Below are 16,594 nucleotides of genomic sequence, written 5' to 3' on the forward strand. Positions count from 1 at the left end.
TCCAGACCCAACTCCCCCTGCAGACAGCGATGCTGGCAATGGTGAGGGGCTCGGGGAGCCCAGTGTCCCACACCTTCTCCCTGTCACTGGCAGTGACTGAGGGCTCCTGGCCATCCTGCTGGCCCTCCTGCTCGCCCAGCTCCTTCTCCATGCGGCTCAGCCACAGTGCCAGGTCCTCAGGGGCCGTGCCCAGGCGAGACGAGGCCTCCAGTGTCTGCCCCAGCCGGTGTGCGGTGTCAGCACTGCTCTGGCCCACGATGAGATACCTCATCCTCAGCGATTCCATCTTCTCCTGCGTCAGCTGGGCCTCCTCCCCTGTGGCAGTGTGACACCGGCATCAGGGCCACCGCACCGGCACCCCTGGGCATGGAACTGGCCACACTGAGAGCTTCCAACCACTGATGTGATGATCACTCTGTCCTGACCTTTCCCCTCTCCCACCCCTGCTCCTCCCAGACCCAGCTCTGGCCTCTCATCCCACGGCCAGCAAGGTTCACCTCCCCAGCTGCCACCTCTGAGCCCTGTCCCCCCATGGCCCTGACCCACAGGCTCTGTCCTGGCCCCTCTGCATCCCATGGGGCGCTGTCTGCCCCCTCACACCACACCACGGCTCCCGGTGGGGAGCAGCACGCCCCAGGGACCCCCAGTGCCCGGGGGTCCCCTTGCTGGCCTCGGCTGCCGCTGTCTGTGCTCATCCCATCCCCAGTCCCACGGTCCTGACCCTGTGGCCACCACTCCCAGCCATCGCCACTCGCCTGTCACCATCTCCAGGACCCGCTGCCCGCTCTCCAGGGCACCGTCCAGCTCTCCCAGCCGCCCGCGGATCTCCTCACAGAGGGCCTGCAGCAGTGACCAGTGATGAGACAGGTGCCCGTGTCCGCCCTGCGCCCACCCCGCGCCCACCCTGTGCCCACCTGGGTCTGCTGGTGGGCGTCCTGCACGCGGCCGACGCAGCCGTCAGCACGCCAGAGCTGGGCCAGCTGCCGCTCTGTGGCACCGAGCCACTCCTGGAAGGCGTCTACGGCCTCCTGGAAGCCCTGGGCTGCGGGCAGGATCCGCTCCAGGCAGCCGTGCCTGTGCCGGGAGGGCTGGGTGAGCGGGCAGCCCCCGGCCCGAGGTCCCAGCCAGCAAAGCCCCCTGTCCCCACAGCAGGTGCTGCCCTGACGTGAGGGACACGGCCGGGCCGGTGTCCCCACAGCGGGACCCGTGGGGACAGCCCGTGCGAGGGACTGTCCCTGCAGCCCCGGACCCTCCTGTGCAGCCATGGGGACGCTCCCCCCACGGCGGTGCCCCAGGGCCGGTGGGGCAGAGCACGGGGACACCGGGGTGTCACAGCGGGCAGAGCCTGTGCCAGCGGGCCGGGGAGGCCGGTGCAGTGATGAGGGCTTGGCCCTGACCCACCTGGCTTCAGCCTCCTGCATCAGCTTGTCCCACCTCTCGCCGAGGCTGAGGCGGCCGGCGCTGCCCTCGGGCGCGGCGGTGCCAGAGCCCTGTGCCGTCAGTCTGTCCTGCAGGACGAGCTCCACGCGCGGCCTCCGTTCCTCCAGCAGGCGCTTCAGGAGCTGCGGGGACACCGCGCTGTGCCGGGGGCTCCCGTGCACCCCTCCCACCTCGGCACGGCCGCTCCAACCCCGGGCCCCTAATCCCGGCCAGGGCACGCGTGGGCAGGACCCGCCGGCCGGCCCTGCTGACCTTCTGCTCCTCCAGCTGCGCCTTCACCACCTTCGCCTCCGCCGACGGCGGCTTCTGGTTGCTCACCAGCTCCTCCATGTCGGCCACCCAGGCCAGCAGCCGCTCCAGCGTCTCCTGGCCCCGGTCCGCCGCCTCCTCCGGGACGGGGACAGCCCGTGAGGACACCTGTGGGGAGAGGTGGCTGAGCCGCCCGTGCAGCCATGGGGCTGGCCAGCAGCCCCCACACCGTGCCCCCTCCCCGAGGTGACACCGGGAGCACGTCCAGCCCCCGGGGTCCCGCCTGGCACCCGTCACAGGGCTCCCCAAAGCAGAGGCCGCCCACCCCGAGCCGTTTGGATCACTCCAGACCCCCAGCAGCCCAAGCTGAGGGAGGGGAGCTCCCTGTCCCACAGCGCCAGGCTGGGTGCCCGGCACCAGGGGTGCCACTGGCCCAGCCCACAGCGGGCCACAGACAGTGACTCCACACGAGCCCTGGCCAAGGCCCGTGAAGGTCGAGACTCGCTGTGGAGAACACCGAGCTGGAGGGCAGCCCTGCGGCCCGGGGTTTGGCACAGCGTCCTCCCAGCAAGGATCTCTGTCCGTCGGTCACCTCAGCGCCATCCGTGTGTCCGGCGCAGGCAGCAGCAGTGAGCTCCCCCACGCACTCCGTCAGCACGGTGACCGTCCGGGTGACCACGGGCTCGCCACCCTTCTCACCCGCCGGGTACTCGGTCACCTCCACGATCTCCGTCACGATGGTCTCGGTCACCTCCGTCACCTCTGTCACCTCCCGGGTGGTGACGGGTTTCCAGGACCAGGTGCTGCGGGGAACGCTGGCTCGGGGGGGGGTCCAGGCTGCGCCCCCCACCTGCCCCCTCACCGCAACTCCAGCCGCACCCCCGTTCTGCACCGCCACCTCGGACTGGCTGCGCCTCAGCACCGGGCTGCCCGGCCGGCTCCGGATGGCAGCGGGCACCGGGCTCCAGCCATTCTCCACCGGCACCGGCGCCTTCTCCAGCAGCCCCGGCCAGGCCTCCGTGCCGCCTGCAGCGGATGGCTGCCCCGCGTCCAGCCCCGGCTCCCGCAGGAGCTCCTCCGGCCGCCGGCTCTTCTCGCCCAGGCAGCTGGGCCGACTCACCGAGTTCCCCATGGCGCGGGCGCCGGGCCCCCGCCTCAAATCCCGGCCTGCAATGAGGCAGGGGATGCGCGTTACCGGGACCACCGCGGGGCTCGGCTGGGCCCCTCACTCCTCACTGCGCTGACCCTAACCCTGACCTCGCACCCGGGCGCTGGGGGTCCCGGCCCCCCAGCAAAGGACTGGCAAAGCCCCGGGTACCGGGACAGGGAGATGGGACACTGGCCGTCACCGGGGCCTGGCGGAGGGAGGGGACCCCGAGGGACCCCCCGGCAGTGCCCGGGTGCCTGTCCCACGCGTCTGGGCAGAAGACGCGGCAGTGGCGGCAGCGCCAGGCACTGGGGAGAGGCAGATGCTCCCGCCCGGCACCGCCTTGTGCCGTTGGATTAACGGGGAGCCGGGAGAGCGGAGCATCTGCCCGGGGGGACGGGGGGCTGGGGGCGGCGGGGGCACCAAGCGGGGGGCGGGCAGGGGACGGGCAGGTGGCCACCCCAGCCCGCAAGCCCTGCCGCAGCCATAAATCCCGGCGTGACCCGGCAGGACCCTCCCCCGGCAGCCCCCCCGCCGCAGCCGCAGCGCTGCTGCCCCCGGCCCCGGCCTCACCCCCGGGCCTCCGGCACGGCCCCGGGCACACGCCCCTGCGCACGTGTGTACACACAAACACACGTGTGCAAACACGCACACGCACCCCGCACACGCACACACCGCACGCTCGCTCCCAGCCGTGCGCACACACCCCCCGACAGGCGGACCCCCCGACAGGCGGACCCCCCGACAGGCGGACCCCCCGACAGGCGGACCCCCCGACAGGCGGACCCCCCGCTCGCAGCCCCCGCTCGCACCCCTGCTGGGGGGGGGGATCAGCGACAGGACCCCCACACCTGTATCAGCCGTGACGTGAAACGGCCCCGCACACGCGTGGGGCACCCACCCGCCCCCACCGCGGCCGTGCCCCTGCCGTGGGGACCGTACCGCGAGCCCCCCGGCTCGGCCGAGCAGCGGGAGCGCGCCTCGTGCGCGTCCCCGCACACGCATCCACGGAGGGTCCCCACACGCGCAGCGCCGTGGGCGCTCCCACCCCACCGCGCCCCCCGCCTGTCGGGGTCCCGCGGGGCTGCACGGCTGGGTGGGTGACCCGGGGAGACCCCGAACCGCGCCGCCCGCCCCGGGGGGGCTGCGGGACACGGACCCCGCCCGGCCCCGCGCACAGCGCGGTCCCGGCCCCGCGCGGAGCCCCCGCCCCGCACTCACCCCTCGGCGACTTCGGGCGTCCATGGGGCCGGCCCGGGGGCGCCGCCGCCGCCGTTACCGTTCCGGGGGGGCCCGGCCTGTGCGGGGGAGCGGGGCGGAGGCAGCGGGGGGAGACTCGGTCCCCGTTACCGCCGCCCCGGCCCCGCCGCCTTTGTGCGCCGCGCCCGCGGCACGGGGGGAGCGCGGGGGGCACCGGGCGGAGACCCTGGCACCGGCACCGGCCCGGCTCGGCTGGTCTGACCCCGGACACACCGCCGCCCCCGTTAACCCTCCGGGAGCCGATCGCCGCCGTTACCGGGGAAACCCCCGGGGCCCCGCAGCCATCCCGCGGGGGAGGGGCGGCGCCGGCCCACCGCCCGCCCCGCGCCGCCCGGGGGGGCGACAGCCCGCGCCCCGCACTGGCACCGGCACCTGTGCCGACACCGGCACCGACACCGGCAGCTGCTCCGTGCTCCCACCGGCACCTGCTGCTGCCCCTGCACCTGCACCGACACCAGCACCGACACCAGCACCGACACCTGCACCGGTACCAGCCCAGGCTCTGCTGCCTTACAGTGAGCCCCAGGACAGCACAGCTCCACGGTGTCACAGCCCCACGGTTCACAGCCCCAAAGCCCCTCCAGCTCGGGGCTTGCACCCCCGCCCTGGCTCTGGCCCCCCAGGCAGTGGATGCGGTGGTCACTGAGGGGCTTGGCGCCGTTCCCGGGGGCCCTTTGGGTGCGGGGGCCCCTCAGCCAGGGGCCCGGGGGGGCTCAGTGGAGCAGGGCTGGGCTGGGGGGGCCGGGCCGGGCTGTTAAGATGCTAAATTGAAGCCCACCCTGAGAGCCAGGGTGCTGCGGGCCTGGGTCTCCAGACCCCCCTCGCTGCCGCCCTGGGTGCTGGAGGGAGCAGGGGGCGGCCGGAGGTGCCCAGCCGGGGGCTGCTCCTGCCCGTGGTGTGAGCCCCATCCCCACCTGATCCTGAGAGCCCCCCCAGGACGGGGGTCCTGCCCCACAGAGCCGCATGGGTGCCCCTTGCTGGGCCCCGGGAGCCGGGGGGCCGCTGCAGGCGCGTCGGCCACGCTGATGGATGGGGCTCCCTGGGGTCTCCTGGGAGCGGCGGGCGGCGGGGCCGGGGGCTTTGTCTGCTGCCAGAGACGCTGCCGGGAATTAGCATCTGCCAGGGCCTCGGTGGCTCCACACCGTCCTGCAGCAGCTCTGCATCCTCCTCCCCGCACGCCTCTGGAGCTTTCCACCGCTGGCACCGAGTGCTCGGCACCCAGCACGGGTCTGAGCCCCGCGGCACTCCAGGCACCCCACAGCACCCACAGAGCCCAGCCGCGACCTGCCAGGCAGAAGCTGGGCCAGGGGGTGAGGATCCAGCTCTTTCATCAGAGCCACTCGCCACCTCGGTCCCCCGCGCCCGCCGGCAGCTCGCCCGGCACGCTCCGCAGCCCCAGGTACCGGGCTCGGGGTGGCACGGGCGCCCCGGGCAGGGGAGCCCGGCGCGGGGCACCGGGCGGGAGCGGTCGGCTGGAATCCACAGCCTCAGATCCCGGGAGCCGGGTGGGTTTCTGTGCGGCCTCGGCTTTGTCTGTGCCGGGGCCGGGATGAATGGCCCATTCAGTTTGTGCCGTCATGTGTGCCGAGGGAGCCCGTGTGCCGGCCAGGCCTGGAACAAAAGGAGCCGGCGAGGGGCTGCGCACGGGGCGGCGAGGAGGGGGCTGCCGGCAGCCCCCACTGCACCGCTCCCGCCGCGGCTCCGCGCCTGCCCGGGGGGCACAGCAGCACTGGCTGCACAGCCAGGGCGTGGGCACACACCCGTCCTGGCCTGGCACGGGCACACCCCGTGTGACCAGCTGGACACCCCATGTGATGGGCTGGACACCCCGTGTGATGGGCTGGACACCCCATGTGATGGGCTGGACACCCCGTGTGCCCAGCTGGACACCCCATGTGATGGGCTGGACACCCCGTGTGCCCGGCTGGACACCCCATGTGATGGGCTGGACACCCCATGTGATGGGCTGGACACCCCGTGTGCCCGGCTGGACACCCCGTGTGATGGGCTGGACACCCCATGTGATGGGCAGGACACCCCGTGTGATGGGCTGGACACCCCGTGTGATGGGCTGGACACCCCGTGTGATGGGCTGGACACCCCATGTGCCCGGCTGGACACCCTGTGTGCCCAGCTGGACACCCCGTGTGATGGGCTGGACACCCCGTGTGATGGGCTGGACACCTCGTGTGATGGGCTGGACACCCCGTGTGCCCGGCTGGACACCCTGTGTGATGGGCTGGACACCCCGTGTGATGGGCTGGACACCCCGTGTGATGGGCTGGACACCCCATGTGCCCGGCTGGACACCCTGTGTGCCCAGCTGGACACCCCGTGTGATGGGCTGGACACCCCATGTGCCCTGCTGGACACCCCATGTGCATGGCTGGACACCCCGTGTGCCCAGCTGGACACCCCATGTGCCCGGCTGGACACCCCGTGTGCCCAGCTGGACACCCCGTGTGATGGGCTGGACACCCCGTGTGATGGGCTGGACACCCCGTGTGCCCGGCTGGACACCCCATGTGCCCGGCTGGACACCCCGTGTGCCCAGCTGGACACCCCGTGTGATGGGCTGGACACCCCGTGTGATGGGCTGGACACCCCGTGTGCCCGGCTGGACACCCCGTGTGCCCGGCTGGACACCCCCTGTGCCCTCTGTACACCCTGGGCCTGGCTGTACACCCTCTGGGCCTGGCTGTACACTCCATGTACAGCCTAACACCCCCTGTGCCCGGCTGAACACTCCATGTGTACAGCCAAACACTCCCTGTGTCCTCTGTACACCTCGTGTGCTGGGTTCCACACCCCCTGTGCCTGGCTGTACCCCCCTGGCACAGCCACACAGCCTGGCACAGCCGCACTCCCCTGGCACAGCCGCACACCCCTGGCACAGCCGCACACCCCTTACACAGCCGCACACCCCTCACACAGCCGCACACCCCTGGCACAGCCGCACACCCCTGGCACAGCCGCACACCCCTCACACAGCCACACACCCCTCACACAGCCGCACACCCCTGGCACAGCCGCACACCCCTGGCACAGCCGCACTCCCCTCGCACAGCCGCACTCCCCTGGCACAGCCGCACACCCCTGGCACAGCCGCACACCCCTGGCACAGCCACACACCCCTGGCACAGCCGCACACCCCTGGCACAGCCGCACACCCCTCACACAGCCGCACACCCCTGGCACAGCCGCACACCCCAGGCACAGCCGCACACCCCTCGCACTCCCGCACACCCCTCACACAGCCGCACACCCCTGGCACAGCCGCACACCCCGGCACAGCAGCACACCCCTGGCACAGCCGCACACCCCTGGCACAGCCGCACTCCCCTGGCACAGCCGCACTCCCCTGGCACAGCCGCACACCCCTGGCACAGCCGCACTCCCCTGGCACAGCCGCACTCCCCTGGCACAGCCGCACACCCCTGGCACAGCCGCACTCCCCTGGCACAGCCGCACTCCCCTCGCACAGCCGCACACCCCTGGCACAGCCGCACACCCCTGGCACAGCCGCACACCCCGGCACAGCAGCACACCCCTGGCACAGCCGCACACCCCTGGCACAGCCGCACTCCCCTGGCACAGCCGCACTCCCCTGGCACAGCCGCACACCCCTGGCACAGCCGCACTCCCCTGGCACAGCCGCACTCCCCTGGCACAGCCGCACACCCCTGGCACAGCCGCACTCCCCTCACACAGCCACACACCCCTGGCACAGCCGCACACCCCTGGCACAGCCGCACACCCCTCACACAGCCGCACACCCCTGGCACAGCCGCACCCCCCTGGCACAGCCGCACACCCATCGCACAGCCGCACACCCCTCACACAGCCGCACTCCCCTGGCACAGCTGCACACCCCTCACACAGCCGCACACCCCTCGCACAGCCGCACACCCCTGGCACAGCCGCACACCCCTCGCACAGCCGCACACCCCTCACACAGCCGCACACCCCTCACACAGCCGCACACCCCTGGCACAGCCGCACACCCCTGGCACAGCCGCACACCCCTCGCACAGCCGCACACCCCTCACACAGCCGCACACCCCTCGCACAGCCGCACACCCCTCACACAGCCGCACACCCCTGGCACAACCGCACACCCCTGGCACAGCCGCACTCCCCTGGCACAGCCGCACACCCCTCACACAGCCGCACACCCCTCGCACAGCCGCACACCCCTCACACAGCCGCACACCCCTGGCACAGCCGCACACCCCTGGCACAGCCGCACCCCCCTGGCACAGCTGCACACCCCTGGCACAGCCGCACACCCCTGGCACAGCTGCACACCCCTCACACAGCCGCACACCCCTCACACAGCCGCACACCCCTCACACAGCCGCACACCCCTGGCACAACCGCACACCCCTGGCACAGCCGCACACCCCTGGCACAGCCGCACACCCCTGGCACAGCCGCACTCCCCTGGCACAGCCGCACTCCCCTGGCACAGCCGCACACCCCTCACACAGCCGCACACCCCTGGCACAGCCGCACACCCCTCACACAGCCGCACACCCCTGGCACAGCCGCACACCCCTGGCACAGCCGCACACCCCTCACACAGCCGCACACCCCTGGCACAACCGCACACCCCTCACACAGCCGCACACCCCTGGCACAGCCGCACACCCCTGGCACAGCCGCACTCCCCTGGCACAGCCGCACACCCCTCACACAGCCGCACACCCCTGGCACAGCCGCACACCCCTGGCACAGCCGCACACCCCTCACACAGCCGCACACCCATCGCACAGCCGCACACCCCTGGCACAGCCGCACACCCCTGGCACAGCCGCACTCCCCTGGCACAGCCGCACACCCCTCACACAGCCGCACACCCCTCGCACAGCCGCACACCCCTGGCACAGCCGCACACCCCTGGCACAACCGCACACCCCTGGCACAGCCGCACACCCCTCACACAGCCGCACACCCCTCACACAGCCGCACACCCCTCACACAGCCGCACACCCCTGGCACAACAGCACACCCCTGGCACAGCCGCACCCCCCTGGCACAGCTGCACACCCCTGGCACAGCCGCACACCCCTGGCACAGCTGCACACCCCTCACACAGCCGCACACCCCTCACACAGCCGCACTCCCCTCGCACAGCCGCACACCCCTGGCACAGCCGCACACCCCTGGCACAGCCGCACACCCATCGCACAGCCGCACACCCCTGGCACAGCCGCACACCCCTGGCACAGCCGCACACCCCTCGCACAGCCGCACACCCCTGGCACAGCCGCACACCCCTGGCACAGCCGCACACCCGTGGCACAGCCGCACACCCCTGGCACAGCCGCACACCCCTCGCACAGCCGCACACCCCTGGCACAGCTGCACACCCCTGGCACAGCCGCACACCCCTGGCACAGCCGCACTCCCCTCACACAGCCGCACACCCCTGGCACAGCCGCACACCCCTGGCACAGCCGCACACCCCTGTTGTTCGGCCGCTCTCTCCGTGCCCAGGCAGCAGCGCCATGAGCTGTGGCCGAAGCTGGTGCGGGTGGTGGCCCTGTGGTCAGCAGGGCTCCAAGGCAGTGACACCACGAGTTCCGCGGGGCTCCGAGCCAGCAGCGCTGTCGGGCTGGGGAGCAGCAGCCGCAGGCCGCACACCTGGCAGCGGATGGTTGCAGGGCTGTGCTGAAGGGTCTCCCAGACAGCTGAGGCCGGATGCCTTCCTCCCTTCCGAGGACCAAGCCCTCACCAGCCTCGGTGCAGTCGTGGGCTGGTCCTGCCAGGCTCTGCAGGCTCAGTCACAAGCCAGGGCCAGACGTTACCTGCAGGGCCGTGCCGGGCTCTGGCAGCACCAGCAGCCGCTTCTCCACGGCGTCCAGCCAGTGCCGCAGGGCAAGCAGCTGCTCTTGCACCTCCAGTCTCTGCTCTGACCGCAGACGGGCTCTGGGGAGAGAGCAGAGACACACCAGGCTGTGGGGGACACGGCCTCTGTCCCCCGCCAGCTCCAGGTTTGCTGCCCACCTGTACCGAGCGCGTCACAGCCACACCTGTGCTCACACCTGTGCTCACAGCTGTGCTCACACCTGCGCGCACACCTGCGCTCACAGCTGTGCTCACGGCTGTGCTCATGGCTGTGCTCACGGCTGCACTCACACCTGTGCTCACACCTGCGCTCACACCTGTGCTCACACCTGTGCTCACACCTGTGCTCACACCTGTGCTCACACCTGTGCTCATGGCTGCGCTCACACCTGTGCTCACACCTGTGCTCACAGCTGTGCTCACACCTGTGCTCACACCTGTGCTCACGGCTGCGCTCACACCTGTGCTCACACCTGTGCTCACACCTGTGCTCACGGCTGTGCTCATGGTTATGCTCACACCTGTGCTCACACCTGTGCTCACGGCTGTGCTCACACCTGTGCTCACACCTGCGCTCACACCTGTGCTCACGGCTGCGCTCACACCTGTGCTCACACCTGCGCTCACACCTGTGCTCATGGCTGCGCTCACACCTGTGCTCACACCTGCGCTCACACCTGTGCTCACACCTGTGCTCACGGCTGTGCTCACGGCTGCGCTCACACCTGCGCTCACACCTGTGCTCACACCTGTGCTCACGGCTGTGCTCACGGCCGTGCTCACGGCTGTGCTCACACCTGCGCTCACACCTGCGCTCACACCTGTGCTCACACCTGTGCTCACGGCTGTGCTCACGGCTGCACTCACACCTGCGCTCACACCTGTGCTCACACCTGTGCTCACGGCTGTGCTCACGGCTGTGCTCACACCTGCGCTCACACCTGTGCTCACACCTGTGCTCACACCTGTGCTCACACCTGTGCTCACACCTGTGCTCACGGCTGTGCTCACGGCTGTGCTCACGGCTGTGCTCATGGCTATGCTCACACCTGTGCTCACGGCTGTGCTCACACCTGTGCTCACACCTGTGCTCACGGCTGAGCTCACACCTGTGCTCACACCTGTGCTCACACCTGTGCTCACACCTGTGCTCACGGCTGCGCTCACACCTGTGCTCACACCTGTGCTCACACCTGTGCTCACACCTGTGCTCACTCCCTCCCACAGCCAACCCTCGCCCTCCCCACCCCAGAGCTGGCCCAGACCCCTGAACGGTGTAGGGTTCAGCAGCTCCCCATGAGGGTGCCCGGCACACCCGGCGCTCCCGGCACGGCGCGTCTGGCGGTGCCCGTACCTCTCCATCTCCTCCCTGTCCCATGGCGACCCCTCCACGCTGTCCCCGGGCAGCCCAGGGTCTCCTGCAGCGCGGGGCATCTGCAAGTAGAGCAGAGGGACGGTGGGAACGGGACACCGCACCTGGCACAGGGGCAGGGGACAGCCTCGCCCCTGGCATTCCGGTGTGGAGGAATGTGTCCCTGTGTCTCCCCAGGGACAGAGCTCCCCTGGCCAGGATCCCCCACATCTGTCCTGTGCTCCGGCCATCACCAGGACCTGCGGCTTTTGGCTTGGCTCCGGCTCCTCTGCATTCCTGTGGGACACCCCAATTCCTCAGCCTTTTTCAGCTGGGATTTCTCCCAGATCTCACCCTGCTGCCTCTCGGTCCCTGGTGTCCCTACACCCGCTCTGTGCACTGCAGAGCCACGCTCCAGCCCCTGGCTGAGCCCAAACCAAGCCGTGGCAAACTGACCCCCAGCAAAAAATGACCAACAACAAACTGACCCATGGAAAACCCCCTGCAGTGGCATGGAGCAATGATGTCTCACACCAGATCCTCCCCAGGTGCTGCAAGAGCAGCCACTTCGCCTCAGCACATGGGAGAAGATGCCAGGGAAACACCAAGATCTACAAACCAGCAATGGCCTGGACACGGGACATGAACAGGCAGCAGCAGTTACTCGGTGCCCCGGTGGAGAGCGGGACTGGCAGGAGGGATCACACCAAACCTGCACCCAAAGGCTGAGGGTGATCCTGCTCCCACAGGAGCCCTGCAATTAACTGGTCGCTAAGCCTGGTGATTAATTAAGCCAGATCACCTGGCTGAGCGCAAGGAGGGGGAAACAGCACTGCGCATCCCGTGAGGGAAATGGGCACTGCCACAGCGGTGCCACAAAGCTGATGACGGGCCCAAGACCTAAAGACACGAGCACATCTCCAAGATGTTGTACCAGGGGAAAGAGCCGGGGAATGTGGGCTGGATAAAGAGGAGATAAAACCCCCGTGGTGCAGGAATGACGAGGCACTGCTGCCGTGATGGACCCGGGGAAGGTGACATAAGGCAGCTGAGCAGGAGCTGCAGCACCAGGGAGTGCCTGGGGTACGTCTGCTGCAGAAGGAACCTCAGCCAGGGTCTGCTCAGGAACCCCACCAGGAGCAGCTGTGAATTCCCTGGATGAGGGGAAGAGGCACCAGGCAGGTGCTGGGTGCAGGTGCCGCAGCAGTTCCGTGTTTGGAGTGCCAGGAGGGCTCAGTCCTGTCAGAGACACCTGGGGACGTGCGCTCACGGCAGACACTGCTGCCACGATGCCATCAGCAGGGCCCCACCCTCAGCGTGGCCACCTGCCCCAGCACTGGCACCAGGGCCACCCACCAGCTGGAAAAGCCACCAGCAGCGCCTTGCTTCCTCCTGCCCAGGGCCAGGCCAGCGTCCAGGATGGCACAGCTGTGGCCACCGAGGCTCGCGGGGTTGTGGCAGCTCCGGTGCAGTCACAGGTGGTCCCACAGCCCTCGTGCCCCACACCGCTGGTCCCTGGCCCTGTGCCCCACGGCGAGCCCTGATCCCAGGGCAGGACTGCAGTGTCACCCTGCTGCCAGAGGCTGGGCACAGGGAACCAGGCAGGTGGAGGAAGCTACCGCGGGTGGGCAGACGGTAACAGCGCCTGCACTGGGAAACGCTCTTCCAGCTCAAACTCAGCTCAAACTCAGCTCAAACTCGGCTCAAACTCAGCTCAAACTCTTCTCAAACTCGGCTCAAACTCGTCTCAAACTCGGCTCAAACTCGGCTCAAACTCAGCTCAAACTCAGCTCAAACTCAGCTCAGACTCAGCTCAAGCTCAGCTTAAACTCAGCTCAAGCTCAGCTCAAACTCAGCTCAAGCTCGGCTCAAACTCAGCTCAAGCTCAGCTCAAACTCAGCTCAAACTCAGCTCAGACTCAGCTCAAGCTCAGCTCAGACTCAGCTCAAGCTCAGCTCAAGCTCAGCTCAAGCTCAGCTGAAACTCAGCTCAAACTCAGCTCAAGCTCAGCTCAAGCTCAGCTCAAACTCAGCTCAAACTCAGCTCAAGCTCAGCTCAAACTCGGCTCAAGCTCAGCTCAAACTCAGCTCAGACTCAGGTCAAACTCAGCTCAAGCTCAGCTGAAACTCAGCTCAAACTCGGCTCAAATTCAGCTCAAACTCAGCTCAAACTCAGCTCAAACTCAGCTCAGACTCAGGTCAAACTCAGCTCAAACTCAGCTCAAACTCATCTCAAGCTCAGCTCAAGCTCAGCCTGGGCTGTGGGGCTGGGGCAGGGGATGGAGCTCCGCCGATCGCTGCCAGCCTGTCCCACACAGGCTGCCAGCGCTGCTGCTCCAGCCGGGACGTGCCCAGAGACCCGAGATCAGGAGAAGCAGCGAGCCCCAGACGGGCGCTGGGACGCGCTGGGTGCAGCAGCGGCTCTGTGCGGGTCCCACGGCCGCCGCCTGCCCCGGCACACCGCGGGGAGCGGCTCAGAGCAACCCCCAGCTCCGGCTGGGGCACCGGCCACCGCGGGCTGCCCCGGGGACGTGACAGCCGGAGCAAACAGCCCCGGAGCTGCCTGACAGCAGCTCCGCGGTGCCGCTCCGGGAGGCTGAGGGTCCCCGCACCGCGCTGCCCGCACGGCAGCACCGCCACCGCCTGGCCCTGAGCTCTGGGGGCTGCGGGTGCCCGGCAGGACCTGGCGGCTGCTCCATCCCCGCTCGCAGCCCCGCAGCCCGAGCCGTGGCCGGGGGGGGATTCACCGCTCCGGCCAACAGAGCCCCGGCCGGGCAGGGAGCGCGGCGCTTCTCTCGGCACAGCCGCCCTTGGCCGGGCTCCGAGCCGCAGCGGCAGGGCCGGGGGGGTCTCGGGGTCCCTGGCCGTGAGGAGGTTGGGCTCCCCAGCGAGGGGGGGGCGTGGGAGAGGCCGGCCCGTCTTTGTGGAGCGGCGGTACAGAGCGTTCCCGGCGCGGCGGGGGCCGAGCCAGCAGCGCCCGGGGCGGTGGGCACAGGGAGCTGGCGGCTGCTCCGTGCCAGCAGGACCGAGCCACGCCTGGCACAGCGGCCACGGCTCCCACGCCACGGAGCACAGCCAGGACGGGGCGGTGCTGCCGCTCACCCCTCCAGGGGAGCGAGGGACCCCGCCAGGGCGCTGGGCTCTCGCTGCCTCATGTGGGATCCCGCAACGCTGAGGGGTGGGTTAAGCCGCGGGGGTGGGGAGGGTTAGCTCCAGCCTCCGCAGCAGCAGGGCAGCATGACATGCAGGGCATGAAAATGGGGAAATCATGGAGTTCTGCTGGTAATGAGTCTGGCCCGGTCACTCACGGTGCTGAAGGACAGGGGGTATCAGTGGGGCGGGAGGGTGATGTGGAGCAACACAAGATGATGAAGGGTGTCCGTGGACAAGGGACACTGCGGGAAGAGGCCGGCTCACGCCAGGAGCAGTCAGCCTGGACCTCAGGGCATCCCCCTGCCCACCCTCCCTCGCCCCTTTGCCAGACACCGCGGGGGGATGCCAGGGCCCCGGGCACAGCAGGCAGGGTCCCAGGGGCCGAAGGGGAGTGGGGAATAGGGTCCCCCCTGGCACATGGATGTGAGTCCTGTGGCTGGGCCTGGGAGCAGGGGCGTTTCTCACCAGGAAACAGAGCTGGACCCCACCAGTGTTGGGGAGGGGGTGCGAGGGGCTACCAGCCCATGACAAGGGACTGGGTCATGGGTCAGAGGGCTCTTGGTGGCCCCGTGAGCTTTAGGAGAGGTTACTGGGGCTGGGGAGGAGTGAGGAAGCTGGAGGGTAAACAAGGAATATCCGGGGGAGCAGGGAACATCTGGGGGACACAAGGAAATATCTGGGGGGCCAGTGAGGTGGGGTGGGGCCCCAAGCAGCTTGTGTCACCTGGGGGAGCATCTTGTGTCACCCTGGCGGAGCATCTTGCTGCTCTGGGACCTCTCCTGAGCCCCCCAATGGCTGCAGCAGCCTGCCACCCCCCCCGGGTCCCCCTGGCCCGGCTGCGCCTAACGGCCACATCCCGCTGCTGGTGGGGACAGACGGACGCTGCGGTTAATTGCTGATGGACAATGCAATTAACGTCCTACCCAGGCACCGCCATCTGTCCCGGCCAGCCCGGCTGCCCCACCCGGCGCTGCTGACATGCTTGGCAGGTCCCGGCACGCTTGAGACCCCACCAGCCCCTGGACACTGCCGGGGTCCCACAAGGTCCTGGCAGCTCCTGGCACAGCGCCTGGGGCTCCCAGCACTGCTGGGACCTTTCTGCTCAGGGAGTCCCGGCTGTGCAGGGGTTCCAGTCTCACTGCGCTGGACAGACCCCTTGAGCCTCCGGTGCCAGTGGCTGCACTGATGTCTCCAGGTTTGCCAGGCCTTCCCTTCTGCATGCTGCTGCCCTAGCAGTGGGTGCCAGGCTGAACCCCGAACCCATCCTGAACCCCTGAACCCATCCTGAACCCCCCTCAGCCCCTCAGCAACTGCTGCCATCCACCCACAACAGCCCCTCGCTGCCCAGAAAGGGAGAGCCCATGGCTCAGCCCACGCTGGGCAGTGCCCACGGTGCAGCCCACACCAGGCAGTGCCCATGGCTCAGCCCACACCGGGCAGTGGCCACGGCTCAGCCCACAGCGGGCAGTGGCCACGGCTCAGCCCACACTGGGCAGTGCCCATGGCTCAGCCCACACCGGGCAGTGGCCACGGCTCAGCCCACAGGGGGCAGTGGCCACGGCTCAGCCCACACCGGGCAGTGCAGCCCACAGCGGGCAGTGCCCACGGTGCAGCCCACACCAGGCAGTGCCCATGGCTCAGCCCACATCGGGCAGTGCCCACGGCTCAGCCCACACCGGGCAGTGCCCACGGTGCAGCCCACACTGGGCAGTGCAGCCCACAGCGGGCAGTGGCCATGGCTCAGCCCACACCAGGCAGTGCCCATGGCTCAGCCCACACCGGGCAGTGCCCACGGCTCAGCCCACACCGGGCAGTGCCCACGGCTCAGCCCACACCGGGCAGTGCCCATGGCAGCGGCCGGCATGGCCCCGGGCCGGCAGTGGCAGCAGCACACATGGGAACAGGACCATGGAGGACAGTGCCCCCGCCCAGCCCCACTGATGAAGGGACAAGTCTGTCCTCGTACAAGCGATGCTCAGAAGCCCCCACAGCAGCAGCAGCAGCACCCACTCCCCAAAACCAGGGGTCCACTGGCCCGGTGCTGCACCCACAATGACTCCCAGCAGTGTCAGCTGTGCCGCCAGCACGGGGCAGCTCTGGGGACAACCCTGTGGCCCTGCTCTGACCCTGGCAGCACCACGGGTC

At 69.5% G+C, this 16,594-nt stretch overlaps 1 protein-coding gene across 3 annotated transcripts in view; it reads right to left on the reverse strand.

Moving 5' to 3' along the window:
* The window catches only part of PLEC (plectin), a 127,049-nt gene that overhangs the window by 28,144 nt on the left and 82,311 nt on the right, over positions 1-16,594 (reverse strand). The window contains exons 34-40 of one of the 3 annotated variants that reach the window (XM_086875582.1): positions 11,301-11,380; positions 9,907-10,027; positions 1,693-1,857; positions 1,402-1,562; positions 915-1,074; positions 756-840; positions 74-315 (exon numbers count right to left, since the gene is read on the reverse strand). In XM_086875582.1, coding sequence (XP_086731708.1) covers positions 74-315; positions 756-840; positions 915-1,074; positions 1,402-1,562; positions 1,693-1,857; positions 9,907-10,027; positions 11,301-11,380 — 1,014 coding nt within the window. Of the gene's footprint in view, positions 1-73; positions 316-755; positions 841-914; positions 1,075-1,401; positions 1,563-1,692; positions 1,858-2,281; positions 3,210-4,057; positions 6,459-9,906; positions 10,028-11,300; positions 11,381-16,594 lie in introns of those variants that run through there. The other 2 variants (XM_086875588.1, XM_086875583.1) reach the window with 2 other exon arrangements.

This window comes from Cyanistes caeruleus, chromosome 1 (genome assembly GCF_971803275.1).
Source record: "Cyanistes caeruleus chromosome 1, bCyaCae1.hap1.1, whole genome shotgun sequence".
NCBI classification, from domain to species: domain Eukaryota; kingdom Metazoa; phylum Chordata; class Aves; order Passeriformes; family Paridae; genus Cyanistes; species Cyanistes caeruleus.